At 45.5% G+C, this 15,087-nt stretch overlaps 1 protein-coding gene across 1 annotated transcript in view; it reads left to right on the top strand.

The window, feature by feature from the left end:
• Positions 1 to 15,087, top strand: part of adamts14 (ADAM metallopeptidase with thrombospondin type 1 motif, 14) — a gene marked incomplete at its 5' end in the record, with an annotated part of 41,293 nt that overhangs the window by 4,033 nt on the left and 22,173 nt on the right. Inside the window, 2 exons of the mRNA XM_083687292.1 lie at positions 6,991 to 7,147; positions 11,041 to 11,237. Coding sequence (XP_083543418.1) covers positions 6,991 to 7,147; positions 11,041 to 11,237 — 354 coding nt within the window. The remainder of the gene's footprint in view (positions 1 to 6,990; positions 7,148 to 11,040; positions 11,238 to 15,087) is intronic.

Raw genomic sequence — 15,087 nt, 5'->3', positions numbered from 1 at the left:
TACAGTCCATGTGTTTCATTGAGCCGAGGCCAACGTAAACACAGGCACGTCTGTGCTTGCTGCCGGGTTGTTGTTTTTTTCTAGAGAGCATTTGAACAGACAGCTCCCAGGCAAATGATTTAGTCTCAGATGTATGCTTGATGTGTAAGGTCCCAGAGAAGATGAAAAGAGCCTCTAGGGAGATACTTTGGACAACATCAGATGTGGGTCATTTCTCTACTGTCTGCGCGCTGTAAAGCCTACAGCATGTCTTTGGTGTTGGTTATCCAGGGGCTTTATCTGTGCACAGTACCAGCATACTGGTCTTCAAAAGGACGTTTGATGTGCATCCTGTGCATCAGATACCTGCTCAGTCTCTCGGTCTTGTCCTTTTCAAAGCACAGCAGACACAGAACCACCCAGGCTTCTGAAGACACAAAGTCCTGCTCTGCTCAAACCAATCAGGTGAAACAAAACTCAATCAAATCTGACGACCCCCCAAAAGGTCTAAAACAAGTCTCTGCACTACACGACACTACAGACGTTTTTTTTTGTCTTCTGCTTCTTCTTCTTCTTCTTCTTCTTCTTCTTCTTCTTCTTCTTCCGAAAGGCAGACAAGACAATCCCACTACCCTTCCCTGTGTGAGGCCTCTGGTCTGCGGGCTCTGTGGGGCCAGAGTTGGCCAGTCCCCATTGAGCCCTCTCAAAGAGGGAGGCATGACATCACCAGCTGCAGGGGATTACGTTATCCTGGTCCCCTGCCATGCGCCAAGGGGGTGTCAAGCTTGCTCATCCCTGGCAGCCAGCACGTGACGGATGAGACACACCACGTGCAACAGTGCAACTCCTGCTATTGCCCCCACTTATACTTGATTTCCCATGGATATATTTGTCCTTTACAGCATAGAGGGTTTACCAGCTGAGCTCAGGGCCTCCGACACTGAAAATGCAAAAAAAAAAAAACACCAAGCGAGCAGAGGGATTTTTTTTCTTTTTTTTTTTTTAAGGGGGGGCGGGGATGGTGGATTTGCAGTGATCGAAATGTCAGGGTGTAATGGATGGTGATATTGCCCCCAGTGAAAGGAGGGTTTGTGAAGGACCTCTGCCGGACAGCGACAGCTGAGTGTTCTAGAAGCCCTCCCCGTATTGTTCCGGCCCAGGCGATGACTGACGGCTATGATTATACTAGTGCTGCTCATGTGGGGAATTGGCACTGATCACGTGTGATTGAATTACTTGTGTGACGGAAACTTGAGTATTGGGACGGGTGGCTGACTGCACCGGGTGGCAGGGGTGCTATTTATGTGTCCGTCCGTTTAAATAGAGAGAGGGACACCTAGCAACAGCGCCGGAGGAGGATCAAACTCACTGATAGGTCGGAGAGGGAGTTGACAGGGATGCATGTGGTCCATGTCATCTTATATGGAAGGCTATGGGAGACCGACAACTCCTACAAATGTTGCATAAGTAAAAAAAAAAAAAAAAAGATTTGAAAACTATACAGTATATCTTTATGTTACATTCTTCAAATGATTAATGAAATGTCTCGTACACGTATCTGTTCAGGTTGGTGTTTAGATCACTCAGGACTAGCCACTATTTCAAACTCCCTCAGAAACACGATTGGTAGTTTAATTGCAAATTGTTGACCTAATTTCTTTTGCTTAAGTGTTGAATGTATGGTTGTCATGCTCCTATTATTTAATATCAGTCAGTGTCTTGCCTCATTACACCACGCAATCCTTTGATTTAGGCTTATACATTTTGGCAAAATAAGATTATGCTCTTGGGCATTGGGAGGTGTGTCCCTTTTGGACCAATGAGATCATTTCTGAGCATTATTTCAGACTATTTCGGTGACCCCTTTTAGCACGAGACCCCCCCCCAGAGGCAGAATTCGCCATAATGTGTTCTTTAAAGTGCCCCACCTTTTAGTCACAAATGGCAAGGCTTGTCAGGCACTTGTATTCTGTTCTTCAGAGGTTGAGTTATTGCCTACCAAGGCTGTCGTTTCAATGGCTTATGCTCCAACCTACTGTGTAAAGGTGCCTAGTTTAAACAGGCTTTTATACAATATTGTATGCTTTGTTGATCCCTACTTCACACAAGTATAATTGTGCGGCAGCCGCGTATGTAACCTTGAAATGACAGGAAAGCACAAAGTCAACAGATGATGTAATTAGCACATCTGAGATTCTGAGATCTGCATCGTTTTAATTGTGAAGGACTTCAAAGCTCTCAACGTGTGTCTTCCTAGACAGCTGTTGCATCACATGTCTGAGTCATTCTCCTCACAGTTTCAGTGTTATCTGTCATTTCAATCAACACACAGAACACACAGCATCTCCAAACGGCCTGGATTTTCTTTTAATCATCTTTGATATGTTGTCCTTTTCGGGTAGAACGCCAGTCATTATATGCCCAATTTTTACTGTATAATCCGGGTCCTAATCCTTAGCTATGCATGCCATTTCTGGCCCAGTACTGGGAGAGGTGAAAGCTGATGAGAAGGAATCAAGCAGTAATCCCCTGCCCTGAGGACCTGTCCCAGAGTATTATTACAACCTCTAACCCTGCACAGTCAGCAGAGCTCAGACCCTCCTCCAGCCCCGCCCACAGGCCCATTCATCTGCCTGGTTCATCACACCAGCGTGAGCCTCATCTATCAACTCTAGGCTTACGTTTACATGTTATATTTATGCCATTTAGCAGACGCCTTTATCCAAAGCGACTTACAACAATACATTTGTTTAAGTGAGTGAATCATCTATCCAACAGTCATCATAAGACAAAGTAATCACCTTTTGCCACCTTTTGCTTTGATGACAGCTTTGCACACTCTTGGCACGGTGTGTCCAAACCTTTGACTGGTGCTGTACATCATCTGTTACTGTCACCCTTTCTTACAGCTTCCCCTATAAGTGTAGATCAGACAAGAAATGATACGTTTCAGAACAGTCTGCCGCAAATTGCGGGTTAAGCTCTTGGAATGACAGTAGAGACGTTTCCCTGCACGTTGTAGTCCAGGCATCACTCGCCTGAGGGCCTTCTTCAAGTTTTACATTTTGCTTGCACACATTTCTACGAACCCTCAGGTACTGTACCGTCTCAACCCGATAAGCCAGATACAGGACAAGCCACCCCTGACTGTTCTGTGTGCTGCAATTCATAACCCTCAGTGTTCGGCCTCGATCAATAAAAGATTAGATGAATCTTTTCAATTATAACACACAATTATAGATTTTGTTCTCAGATTTGGGATGACTCCCCTATCTAGGCAAGGCGAGTGATGACCTCCGAGATAAGGTGTAGTTTATCAGAGTGTGTGCTGTACTAACTGTTTGCACAGTAGAAAAAGAAGGTCACTCGAATTACATACAGTGCATATCCTGCCGTCAAAGATTGTAGTGTTAGTGTGTGGAATTTAGTGTATCGGTGAGCTTAAAGATGAGGTATATTTGCGGTTTTTGGAAGAGAGCGGTGACACAGAGAATAGGTGGCAGAGTGATCCGTGGCGTTGGACGTGGTTCAGTGTTCAATACAGCGTTTTATAGCATTTTGATCCGTTCGACCATATGCAAATGACGTCAAATGGACATCCCTGAATGATGAAATGATAAATTGACTTCAAAGCGGGCCTTGATAATGATCCCTCTCACTGTCTTACTGTCTTTTGACAGTCCTCTGTGGCTCAGTTGGTAGAGCATGGTGCTAACAACGCTTAGGTTGTGTGTTTGATTCCTGCTGGGACCATATATATACACAGTACTGAAATGTATACACTCACTGCAATGTAAGTCGCTTTGGATAAAAGTGTCAGGTAAATGGCGTATATTTTGATCATGTGCGATGATGGATGTTCAGAGCTTTTAAGTAGTTATACGGTACAGTAGTTACTATAGATACTATGATTGTCTGCTTCTATGACAATCCCATGACACAGTAACCCCCGGGGTCAATATTCAGTCCATGAAGAAGAGAGGGGTACTAGATACATGATTCGGATTGTGAGTAGGCTAGGCTACGCTAACAGAATAATGATTTGTTAAAGGGTTACAGTTCATCATGTTCCTTTGTGGTAGCTCTGCTGTCTTATAAACAAACATGTGGCGGTTTAATGACCTCACCTTAATGTGTGAATGAAAAGCAATAGTTTGCTATCATGAAACAACGTTGTTTACGGATCCTAATCTCTCTGAGGTATCTATTCAGAGACTCCTGTAATTGAGCTGTGGGGAAACGTCCGAATAAGAATAATTACCTTGTTACTTGGACATGCTTCACTGACGTTACGACCACATATTGCGTCAATGCGGCTCGTTGGTTGAATTTGCAAACAGAACAACAAACACATACTGTGGTCCTCTGTGGCTCAGTTGGTAGAGCATGGCCCGAACAATGCTTAGGTTGTGTGTTTGATACTAAAAAATTTATGCACTCACTGCAACGTCAGCTAAATGGAATATATGTACATACTATATATGTACATGTTTCATTCACCGATTTCCACCACAAACAAACGGCAGGGTTTTTCCCGATCGGCTTTGATTTAATTCAAGTTGAATGTTATCAACTCAATCAAATATTGACCCGACTTGGATGTTCATCTAATATAATAATATAGATGCCATTTAGCTGACGCTTTCATCCAAAGCTACTCACATTGCAGTGAGTGCACACATTTCAGTATATATGGTCCCTGCAGGAATCAAACCCACAACCCAAGCGTTGTTAGCACCATGCTCTACCAACTGAGCCACAGAGGACTGAGGTCTTGGATCTGCGGTCCTGTCCCAGTGGGCGGGTGGTGGTGGTGGAGGTGGAGGTGGGGGTGGAGGTGGAGGGTGTTTGGGAGGTCAGGTGAGCCCCAGACTGTGTGTTTTCCCCTCGGTGCCTCTGCTGAGGCGTGCCTCCCAGATGTTCAGCTCCCGCTGCGACGCACACGTCCTCCCCAGACAGCCCAAGTTCAGTTTCCACCCGCTGGTGAAAGAGAAGACCACAGAGGAAGCATTCCAGCATTTCTTGCTTGGCATTTCCTGGTTTGGAAGGGATGGAATCCCTCCTCCGCCCCCCGCCCCGCCCCCCCCCCCCCCTCCGCTCACTCACCTTCTCTCTTGCAGTCAGACGGACGTCCACTCTTCCATCAATGGTTTGAAGTTACGTGAGGGAAGATGTTTACCATTTTTATAAAATGGGTTAAATTTAGCTACAAAACAGTTGTTCTCATTGTTCCATATTTAGATCTATATACCAAGTATAATTTTGTCTGGGACTGGAAATATACATATTTCTCCTGCCAAAATGCTTGTTGGTGTCGGATAATGATGGACTACTAGATGTTGAAGGGTGAGGGAGTTTGAAAAGATGACAGTTCCCTTTTAACTGTTGCCTATAACTATTACCTTCACCTCACTGAGCTCAATTCATGTTATATTCACAGTCAAATCTTTGTTTTGGGTAAAAAGCTTGAACTGAATAACTAAAAAACACTTTGTCGTCTGTGGCTTTGAGAGAACACTGGATTTGGATACAAAGGCAATACATCCAACTTAGTTGACTTTCAGATCTGGGTTCAAATAGTATTTGAAATCATTTCAAATATTTTGCTGCGCTTGATTAAGTTTGTCTGGCACAATACAGCCAATGAAATAGTTTCGAAATGGCAAACCCCGCCCACCTGGCAATCCAGGCAGGCCCACGCAAACGCTCAAAGAATTAAAAAATACCAATACTCTTACGACCCAGGTCTGTGTCACACACACAAAAAGCAGCAGTGACCAGAGATGATACAACACCAAAATGTCCCACCTTTGTAAGAAAACGTAAACTTTCTTAGTCATTTTCTTAGCTTCGTCGGCTTGCATCATCAAAACACTGAAGACCTGAAGAGGTTAACAGTGATGAAAAGCTTCTGTCTGGGGAAGTCAAGGTCCAACTCGGTCTCTGAGGACCGCAGCCTCTTCTACGATCAGGCAGCGATGAACCTGCCAGATGGCTGCGTGCTCATGAAAACAGAATCAGAACTCATATTGAAGCCATATCCTTTCCTCCTCCTCCTCCTCCTCCTCCTCCTCCCCCTCCCCCTCCTCCTCCTCCTCCTCCTCCTCCTCCTCCTCCTCCCCCTCCTCCTCCTCCTCCTCCCCCCCCTCCTCCTCCTCCTCCTCCTCCTCCTCCTCCTCCTCCCCCTCCTCCTCCTCCTCCTCCTCCTCCTCCTCCCCCTCCTCCTCCTCCTCCTCCTCCTCCTCCTCCTCCCCCTCCTCCTCCTCCCCCTCCTCCTCCTCCTCCTCCTCCTCCTCCCCCTCCTCCTCCTCCTCCTCCTCCTCCTCCTCTGCCCTTTCCCTCTTTTCTTCTCATCCCACTCTCCACGCTCTAAACAATGCTTAGGTTGTGGGTTCGATTCCTGCTGGGACCAAATATAAAGAAAAATATATGCACTCACTGCAATGTAAGTCACTTTGGATAAAAGCGTCAGCTAAATGTATATATTATATATATAAGTGTTCTGGCCTCTCCTTTGTGCACGGTGAAATTAGCATTCGGTTTTCCGTCTCTTTCACACGTGAATATTTGTATTTTAAGTAGGATGGATTCACATTTAAGTAAGTAAGTAATCACATGATAGCACTCCAATTCAATTTCTGCACACCATTGTGGCAGTGGACATCAGAGGATAGGAACCGTACCATAGTAACTGAATGAAGACGCCTGTGTTGAATGTAGATGTATGAGTACAGATAAGCCTCTGTAGAATGAACACTCACTCAGTCATGGTTTTATGAGGGAGGGGAAACATGTTAAGGAAACAGGTCTGACAAAAACACACAGCAACGCTGCCGACCGCCTCAATTATGTGCTGCCTGCGTCATTCCATGGAGTTCCCTATTTACTCAATCTTCCTATTGATTGGGCCCACTGTGGCGTAAATTACAGGGTTCCTTACGATTACAGGCCCCGGAGGGAGCCTGTGGAGAAGGGGGACTGAGTAATCTAAGGACCTGTTTCTTTTTCCAGGCAGGCCTGATCCGGACTGATAATGGGGAGTTCTTCATCGAGCCCTTAGAGAAGGGGCAGCAGGATGTGGAAGTAAAGGGGCGTGTCCACGTGGTTTACCGCAGATCTGCCATCAAAAGAGAACCGGGCCAAACAAGGGAGGACCTCCACAACGAAGGTAAGGAAGACCGGTGTGTGTGTGTGTGTGTGTGTGTGTGTGTGTGTGTGTGTGTGTGTGTGTGTGTGTGTGTGTGTGTGTGTGTGCGTGTGCGTGTGCGTGCCTGCCTGCCTGCCTGCCTGAAGGGCAGGTAAGGAAGGCCAGGAGCATGACGTCAGTGGAGTGGAAACAGGAGGGGAGTAGTAGTAGTAGTAGTAGGTGTGTGTGTGCGTGCGTGCGTGTGTGCGTGCGTGCGTGCGTGTCTCGGTGTCTGTGTGTCTAAGGAGAGGGGTCTTATATTGATTTCAATATTGCCAGGATAAACTATATGACACACAGAGGGCATGGTACTGTATTGGGACACAGAGGGCATGGTACTGTATTGACACACAGAGGGCATGGTACTGTATTGACACACAGAGGGCATGGTACTGTATTGGGACACAGAGGGCATTGTACTGTATTGGGACACAGAGGGCATGGTACTGTATTGGGACACAGAGGGCATGGTACTGTATTGGGACCATGTTGGGAATGAAGCTCTGATTCCTTCCTTCCGCTTCTGCCGTTTGCAACTTATTTTTCATTGAAAAAGGATCTCTCCCTCCCTTCTGAGTTCTAACTCCTCTGAATGGAACAGAGCAGCAGACCCCTCCTCCTCCTCCTCCTCCTTCTCCTCCTGCAGACTCCTCAACCTTACTTCCATCAGAATAACAGCCAGACCAGACACAGCAGACACACTGTTCACTGCACCAGCTGGTAAACTAAGGAATGCGGGCCGTGCTGGGGCTCCTATGGCAGAAGTGGGGGAACGATCCCCTCCCCTGCAGTAAAAAGGACCCAACTGCACCATGAATTCTTATTAGATTTCTTCCCGTCCTCTTGCCTGTAACAATAGCTTGAGCAGCTGGAGGTCAACTCCCCCCGTTATAAGTGCAATGAATCCACTCCTGAGCGTATGGGACAGGGAAAGTGATGCGGGGGGGTTATTCAGTGTGCTGCACAGCTCGCCGGAGAGCATCTTGAGGACACTGACTGCTCTGAACTACCTGGAAAAAGCTTTTTTATTAAGGGGGATTTCTCATTGTTTTTCCGAAATTTCTGTCATGTTTTACTGTGCTGTAGTGAGTAATGTGCTTCATCTGTCTCACGCTTCAGTGTAGTTGTCAAATCGAATCGAATCAAGCTTTATTTATATAGTGCATTTCGTAGACAAATGCAATACCCTTGACAGGAAAAATACATCAAAACAATGAGAAGAAATGAAGACAATGCTTATCTACAGTGGAGAACCTCTGTCCGACACACATCAATATGAATTGTGTTAGAAAATATTAAATAATCGGAATGGGGGGGATAGGCGGCAGGACTCTGGATGTGGTTACGTACGTTTCCTAGTTCACAGACAGCGCTCTCATCCTATCCCCAATAGTGATCATCTGACTTCACCCTGTTTGCTGACAACAGCCTCCTGCCTAATGGGACCAAACCCACTCTTTTGCTTCCATGACAGAATCTCTGTCCCATTGACCCCCATCCTATTCCATGATACATGAATGAACGTGAATGAAATTCTATCACCAAGTGTAGATAATATAATAATAATAAATGCCATTTAGCTGACGCTTTTATCCAAAGCGACTTACATTGCAGTTGAGTTCATACATTTCAGTATATGTGGTCCCAGCGGGAATCAAACCCACGACCTAAGCGTTGTTTGCGCCATGCTCCACCAACTGAGCCACAGAGGACCACAATAGATACACCTGGAAGTGAAATGCTCCCATTGGACAAAGAGATACTGTATGTGTGGTTGTAGAATATACCTAGGGCCTATCCTTCAGTTGAACTCAGTTGACGTTCAGTTGGCTGCTTCGCATTGACTGTAGTGATAGTCCACTTATACACAGTACACCGCATCATTTCATAGAAATATGTAAAACGAAGCTGGGTTACATTTGCATGAGAAGCCCGGCTCTTTTGGATGAATTGATATTTTTTGTTGACTTGATCCAGGAGTCGTTGCGTAAAAGATACAAGTCAGCGGCCAGGCACTAGACCACCCACCCAGGCCGAGAGGCGTCCTCCGGGTTGTGTGATAGGAGATCAGGAGATCTGACGAAGGCCTAAGGGTTGAAACGTTATTATAATAAACGTGTCTGGGAGCAAGTTGGGAGTCCTATCTTCATCATCATCATCATCATCATCATCATCGTCAGGTTCCTATAATTCAGTTGTATATTTGGTGTCATAATGAGGTCCCTCATCATTTCTAGACGTACTCTTACAAGCATAGCTTGTTCCTGTTCCTGCGGTACCTGTAGCCACCCGTAGTACCTGTAGCCACCCGTAGTACCTGTAGCCACCCGTAGTACCTGTAGCCACCCGTAGTACCTGTAGCCACCCGTAGTACCTGCAGCCACCCGTAGTACCTGTAGCCACCCGTAGTACCTGCAGCCACCCGTAGTACCTGCAGCCACCCGTAGTACCTGCAGCCACCCGTAGTGTACTGTAACCCCTCTAACTATGCCCCATTGTTTCAATCATATCAATTGGTCAAACCCTCTCTCAAACTGTACAGAAAGGTAATTATGTCTTTGACATTAATTACAACGTACTAACCAACATTATGTATTATTACAGTAATGACCTACCTGGCTTCAGCATACCCAATGACAACCTATTATTTTTCTGTCAGATTCCTTTCAAATGAGCTGTGTGTACATGAGCATGATTCAGACCCTGACCTCCCTGGAAGAGCACTGTGGCTGTAGGCTTTCTGTGCTGTATGTTGATGATGCCTGCATCTTTCCTGCCAGTTGGCCGTGGCCCGACGCCAAATCATATAGGGTTCTCGATACCGAGGGAGAGGTTTCTCGCAATCATCGCGGAATGTGATAATTCCCACCCCATAGCAAAATTCCATGCTTTTTATAAGAACCACCACCAGGCAGTATTTACATGGCAATTTCACACATTCCCCTTGTCGACAACAATAATGGCATTTGAAAAGGTTGTTCTTGATGCCTGCGGTATCCAACTTCATTGCTTCCGGTTCTTTATAATTGTTGACTTAGAAGTTAGCACGTCTGTTTTATTTTACGAGGATTATATAAAACCCTTCGAAAATATGTTTCTACGCTTCTAATCACAGGGTTCATGCATTTTAACGATGCATTGCAAGACCCATATGTCAAATTGTACAGAACATACTGTACTCACATACTGTACAGTACTCGATTGCATCATCCTTGTTATTCAGCGTCATCATCTGATTCCTGTTATCCAGGGTGCAGTTTTCTCATGGAGCCGGTGATAACCATGACCGTTTATGCTCAATTTCAATCTACTCAGCTTGTTTTCATGCCAGTGAAAAACTCAGTGAAAAGAGAAACAGAATCATCCTATTAGTGTCAACAGTAAATAATCTGTCTTTGATTTGCAACAGGAATACATTGAATATGTGGGTCAGGCAGCGGTGCAGTGATGTTATGGCAGACGCATACTGTAGTTGTGTGTGTGTGTGTGGGTGTGTGTGTGTGTGTGTGTGGGAGGGGGGGGGGGCAGAGGAAATAGACTTCTCAAACGGCTGCTGGGGGATGTATGAGTCTAGAGGGTGTGTTGATGCTGGGGATCCTGGGGGATTTGAGAGGAACAGGGCACCATTGAAGCCCTCACAGGATATCCCCTGTCCTGTCCGTGTCCGCGTCCAGAGTCTGGGCCTGCAACACTCGCCACCTTATCCCCGTCGTTGTCGGGAGGTTAGATTACACCAACAGACAAACAGCAGCAAACCCGCAAAGTCACAACATCTCATCTCCTCATCTAAACATGATGCTGTTTTGTTTTTTTCGGTATACATTCACTTTTTATGATATTACATTCAACTTTTTTTTTACTGATGTTTATTGCAGTGACGGACTTTGGGATCGCCGACCTTCCCAACGCCCTGGATCTCGTGGAACACAAGCTTTCGGAGTCGGAGCGCAAACGAAGGCATGCCAAGAAGGACGACTACAACATCGAGGTGCTGCTGGCCGTGGGCGACTCGGTGGTGCGTTTCCACGGCAGGGAGCACGTGCAGAACTACGTCCTCACGCTCATGAACATAGTAAGTCTTTTTGATGTGTTTTTCGCTTTGTCGATGTTGGTCAGTTTTGGTTTGCCAGGGTTTGTTTTTTCTCGAAATGCACAAACATTTGTATTGCTTGCACGTAGTCCTGACACTCACTCCGCAAAGGGAGCGGGCCTGGAGGGAGTGACCCAGACCCGTCACTCTCGGAGACAACACACCCTTTGTATTGTACTGTATGTCTTTGTGAGTGTAATTGTATTTTGTGTCTTAGATTTGTATATATTTATATATATATATATATATATATATATATATATATATATATATATATATATATATATATATATATATATATAAATAGAGATATATATATATATATATAATGAACATAGTAAGTCTTGTGTTATGTACTGTATAGTATCTTGTTTCCTATTGTACAGTTCACTCTTAGAAATACCATAAAGGGTTCTTTGGCTGTCCCTGTGGGAGAACCCTTTTGAAGAACCCTTTTGGGTTCCACGTAGAACCCTTTTCTCAAAAGGTTCTAAATGGAACCCAAAAGGGTCCTACATAGAACACGTTCTTCTACGAAGAGTCCTCCCACAGGGACAGCGGGAAAACCAAAAGTACAGTGTAGCCTAAAGCCCTTGTTGTGTACTCAACATGCCTGGAGTACAGCTTACTGTTACGGTTCAGACCATTACAGAAACTAGGCCCAACACAAAACACCATACCAAGGCTGCGGTAGTACTTTAATGATGATGTGGCGTGGTGTGGCCGTTGTTGCCTACTAATTGATTTGTAGAAAACAAAATGGATGTGCTCATGTACAGACTGTCACAACAGGAACAGTGCCACTGCTGGACATCAGCGTGCTCATGTACAGACTGTCACAACAGGAACAGTGCCACTGCTGGACATCAGCGTGCTCATGTACAGACTGTCACAACAGGAACAGTGCCACTGCTGGACATCAGCGTGCTCATCAGTGATTCTACCGATCTTTCATTTCTTCAGCAGTTCTCACAATCCAATTTATATGGATCGTCACCCCAGATCTCTGGCCTAGTTCGTTGTTGGCGTTCGCCTGTCTCTCCACCTCAAATTGGACATTGCCACATTTCTCTCTCTCTCTCTCTCTCTCCACCGACCCTCTTCTGTTTCTCTAGCTGGATTACCAATGAGAGAGAGAAAAAGAAAAAACAACCCTCAGCTCGTTCATTATGGGTTCCAGCAGCTCCTACCACCCTAATCTGATTACTGGGTCCAAATCCCCCAAGTCAGATTTTCACAGGGTGCTGGTTTCACTCTGTAACAGTTACCATTTGGGCCCAGCAGGGTGGTCTGATTAGCTGCCCTCGGCCAATTACAGAGCTGACAGGGAGCAGAAAGAGGCGGGACGGGGGGTCGAGGGTAGGGGGGCGTTGGAGCTGGTGCATGGTCGGTAATGGACAGCCAGTGATTGGCTGTATTCACACTGCCAGGCCTGACATTCAGGAGAGCACATAATTATATAATGACCTCCATAGAGGTTCATGAAAGCAGCCTCCTATGACTGATTGTAATAAGAGGTCAGCTGCACGCTCCATTTCTTCGTTACATTTGATACGCACGTCTATAACGCATGTACTATAATTGACAGAAGGCAACTTCAACTAAAGTAGTTCCAAGAGATTCCTACATATGGATGCAAAAGCACACAGCCACACACATCGAACACTCAATAAGAGAAGGTTTTTCTCCCTGTAGCGAGGTGCCGTTTGTACAAGCGAGGTGAAAACCCTTTAGCCCCTCTAATAAGCCAGTGGCTTGCTGTGTCTGTAGGAGCTCTACCCACTCAAATCCCCCCGAATCCTTTCCACCATTAGAGAATGTGTGTGTATAGTACCACCTGGAGAACCTCTCCCCCGAGGGATTGATTACTGAACATCCTGCCCGGACAAAGCCAAGGAGGCTGCTGAGGTGCCTGCGCACAATGGCCGTGTTGTTAAGAGAATCGACAAAGGTTTTGTCCACGTTGATGTGACGTCGTACACACGCCAGGGATACCCAACGCCTGCAGGCCACAGCTGCTACACTCATTTCCAGTCAGAAACCAGTCAAATTCCGGCCCTCTGTTGGTCGCCACGGTGATAATTACCGTACGTCTGTGTCTGAACGTATGCACTGAGGGTTTGGGCGCCTGCCTTTAATAAGGCCCATTTACTGTACCTGTGCAATGCCAAGAGTTGTGTGCTTTTTGTATGACATTTCGTATGATATTTTTACAACTATGACTATGTTTGGGCCTACGGTGCCAAGTATGAAGTTTAAAATCAGTATGCAGTGGTGGTATGATGTTAAAAATGTAATTACATGAGGGGGAATATTTCAGAAGTTTAAAATAGTTCCTGAACAGACTGTGACTATTTTTGATGTTGTCCTCATTTTTCAACAGCTGGTCTGTTAAAGGGCCAACATAAACTTATTCATATAGGTCAGCATCAAACTTCGTCTGGGAATTTGAATACATAACACAAGCCTAGTGGAATTTGGGGTCATTTGAGTGTGCTTTACACACTATTAATTGAGTTGGATACATTTTTGTGAATGGGGCATTGAGTTGAACACTTAGGGAAACCTACGTCCCTGCTGTGCAAATGTTGGACTTTTGCCAAGATAAGAGCCTTTCGTCAGCGACACAGCTGTTGTCATGCATGGTCATGATTTATAAACAGAGAACTTTCCAGTGATTTCCTGCTGCAGTTCTTCAGTATATTTTTGTACTTTTCCTACCGCATTTAAATGAACAAGCACGCCGACATTCTGCTTATCGTTCGTCACGTTGATGGGCATCTCTTCCCCTCATAAATTCCGGGATATGTAATTCCAAATACCGGAAGCAGATCATCGTCAAACGTCTCCCTGGATGAGGGGATACGTTACGCCCTGTTTTGAAACTTGGCATCCCCTCTGTTGCCTTATTTACTTGAATGACATAGTTACAGAGTGACAGAAATGCTTAGTTATTCCCGTGCTGTAATTTGTAAGGAACACCACCATACTTAGGAGACCCAGGAGGAGTCACCAGCGCAGGCCGGGATCATCAAGAGATGGCCTGTTTATAGCTTAGGGACCTGGATGACATCATGGGGCCTCCACACTGTTTAAGCGTCGTTGAAAACAAAGGGCGTCACCTCAGCGCTTTGGTAAACTTGAGAGAGAGGAAGTTGTTGACGCTGATTAATCTGTAACCACGGTCACCGTGCTTGACTCAAAGAATGAGAATGAGATTCCGATCATTCTAGATCTAGATAGAATCGTACTAATTATGTGGCCCTACTGCTGCTTGGAATGGAGAGACAAGGGCTTTACACACTACAGGGCTGAGCCAAAACCGTGACTTGGATATTTTCCTTTCACATTGTCCTTTCCAGCACTGTTTCAGTAACTATGGTGGATGCGTAACCAAGACAACCCAGCACAGCTCAGCTTGGCTCAGCGTTAATTGGCTTTGTAGTCTAATTGAGATATAGCTGAGTTGAGCTATATTGAGATCTGGGCTTCCAGATGCAGAACTGGCAGAGAATAACCATTTCCCTCTTTTATGTTATAGTTGTCCTTCAGTCCTCCCGCTATATAGCATTCCTTAGATCACACATACCTCCTAAAATACATGGTATCACATTCATAAAGCCTGCTGAATCAGACACTCAACATTCATAAAGCCTGCTGAATCAGACACTCAACATTCATAAAGCCTGCTGAATCAGACACTCAACATTCATAAAGCCTGCTGAATCAGACACTCAACATTAATTAAACTGATGCACTAAAGCGTCTAGACGCAATGTCAACCACTGTCTAGCAACCTCAGCCAACACGTCAAGGTAAACACATGGGCAGA

Source organism: Argentina silus (assembly GCF_951799395.1).
Source record: "Argentina silus genome assembly, chromosome: 16".
Taxonomy (NCBI): Eukaryota; Metazoa; Chordata; class Actinopteri; order Argentiniformes; family Argentinidae; genus Argentina; species Argentina silus.
Note: the sequence above shows the minus strand (reverse complement) of the source record. Positions and strands in the feature narration are given on the sequence as shown.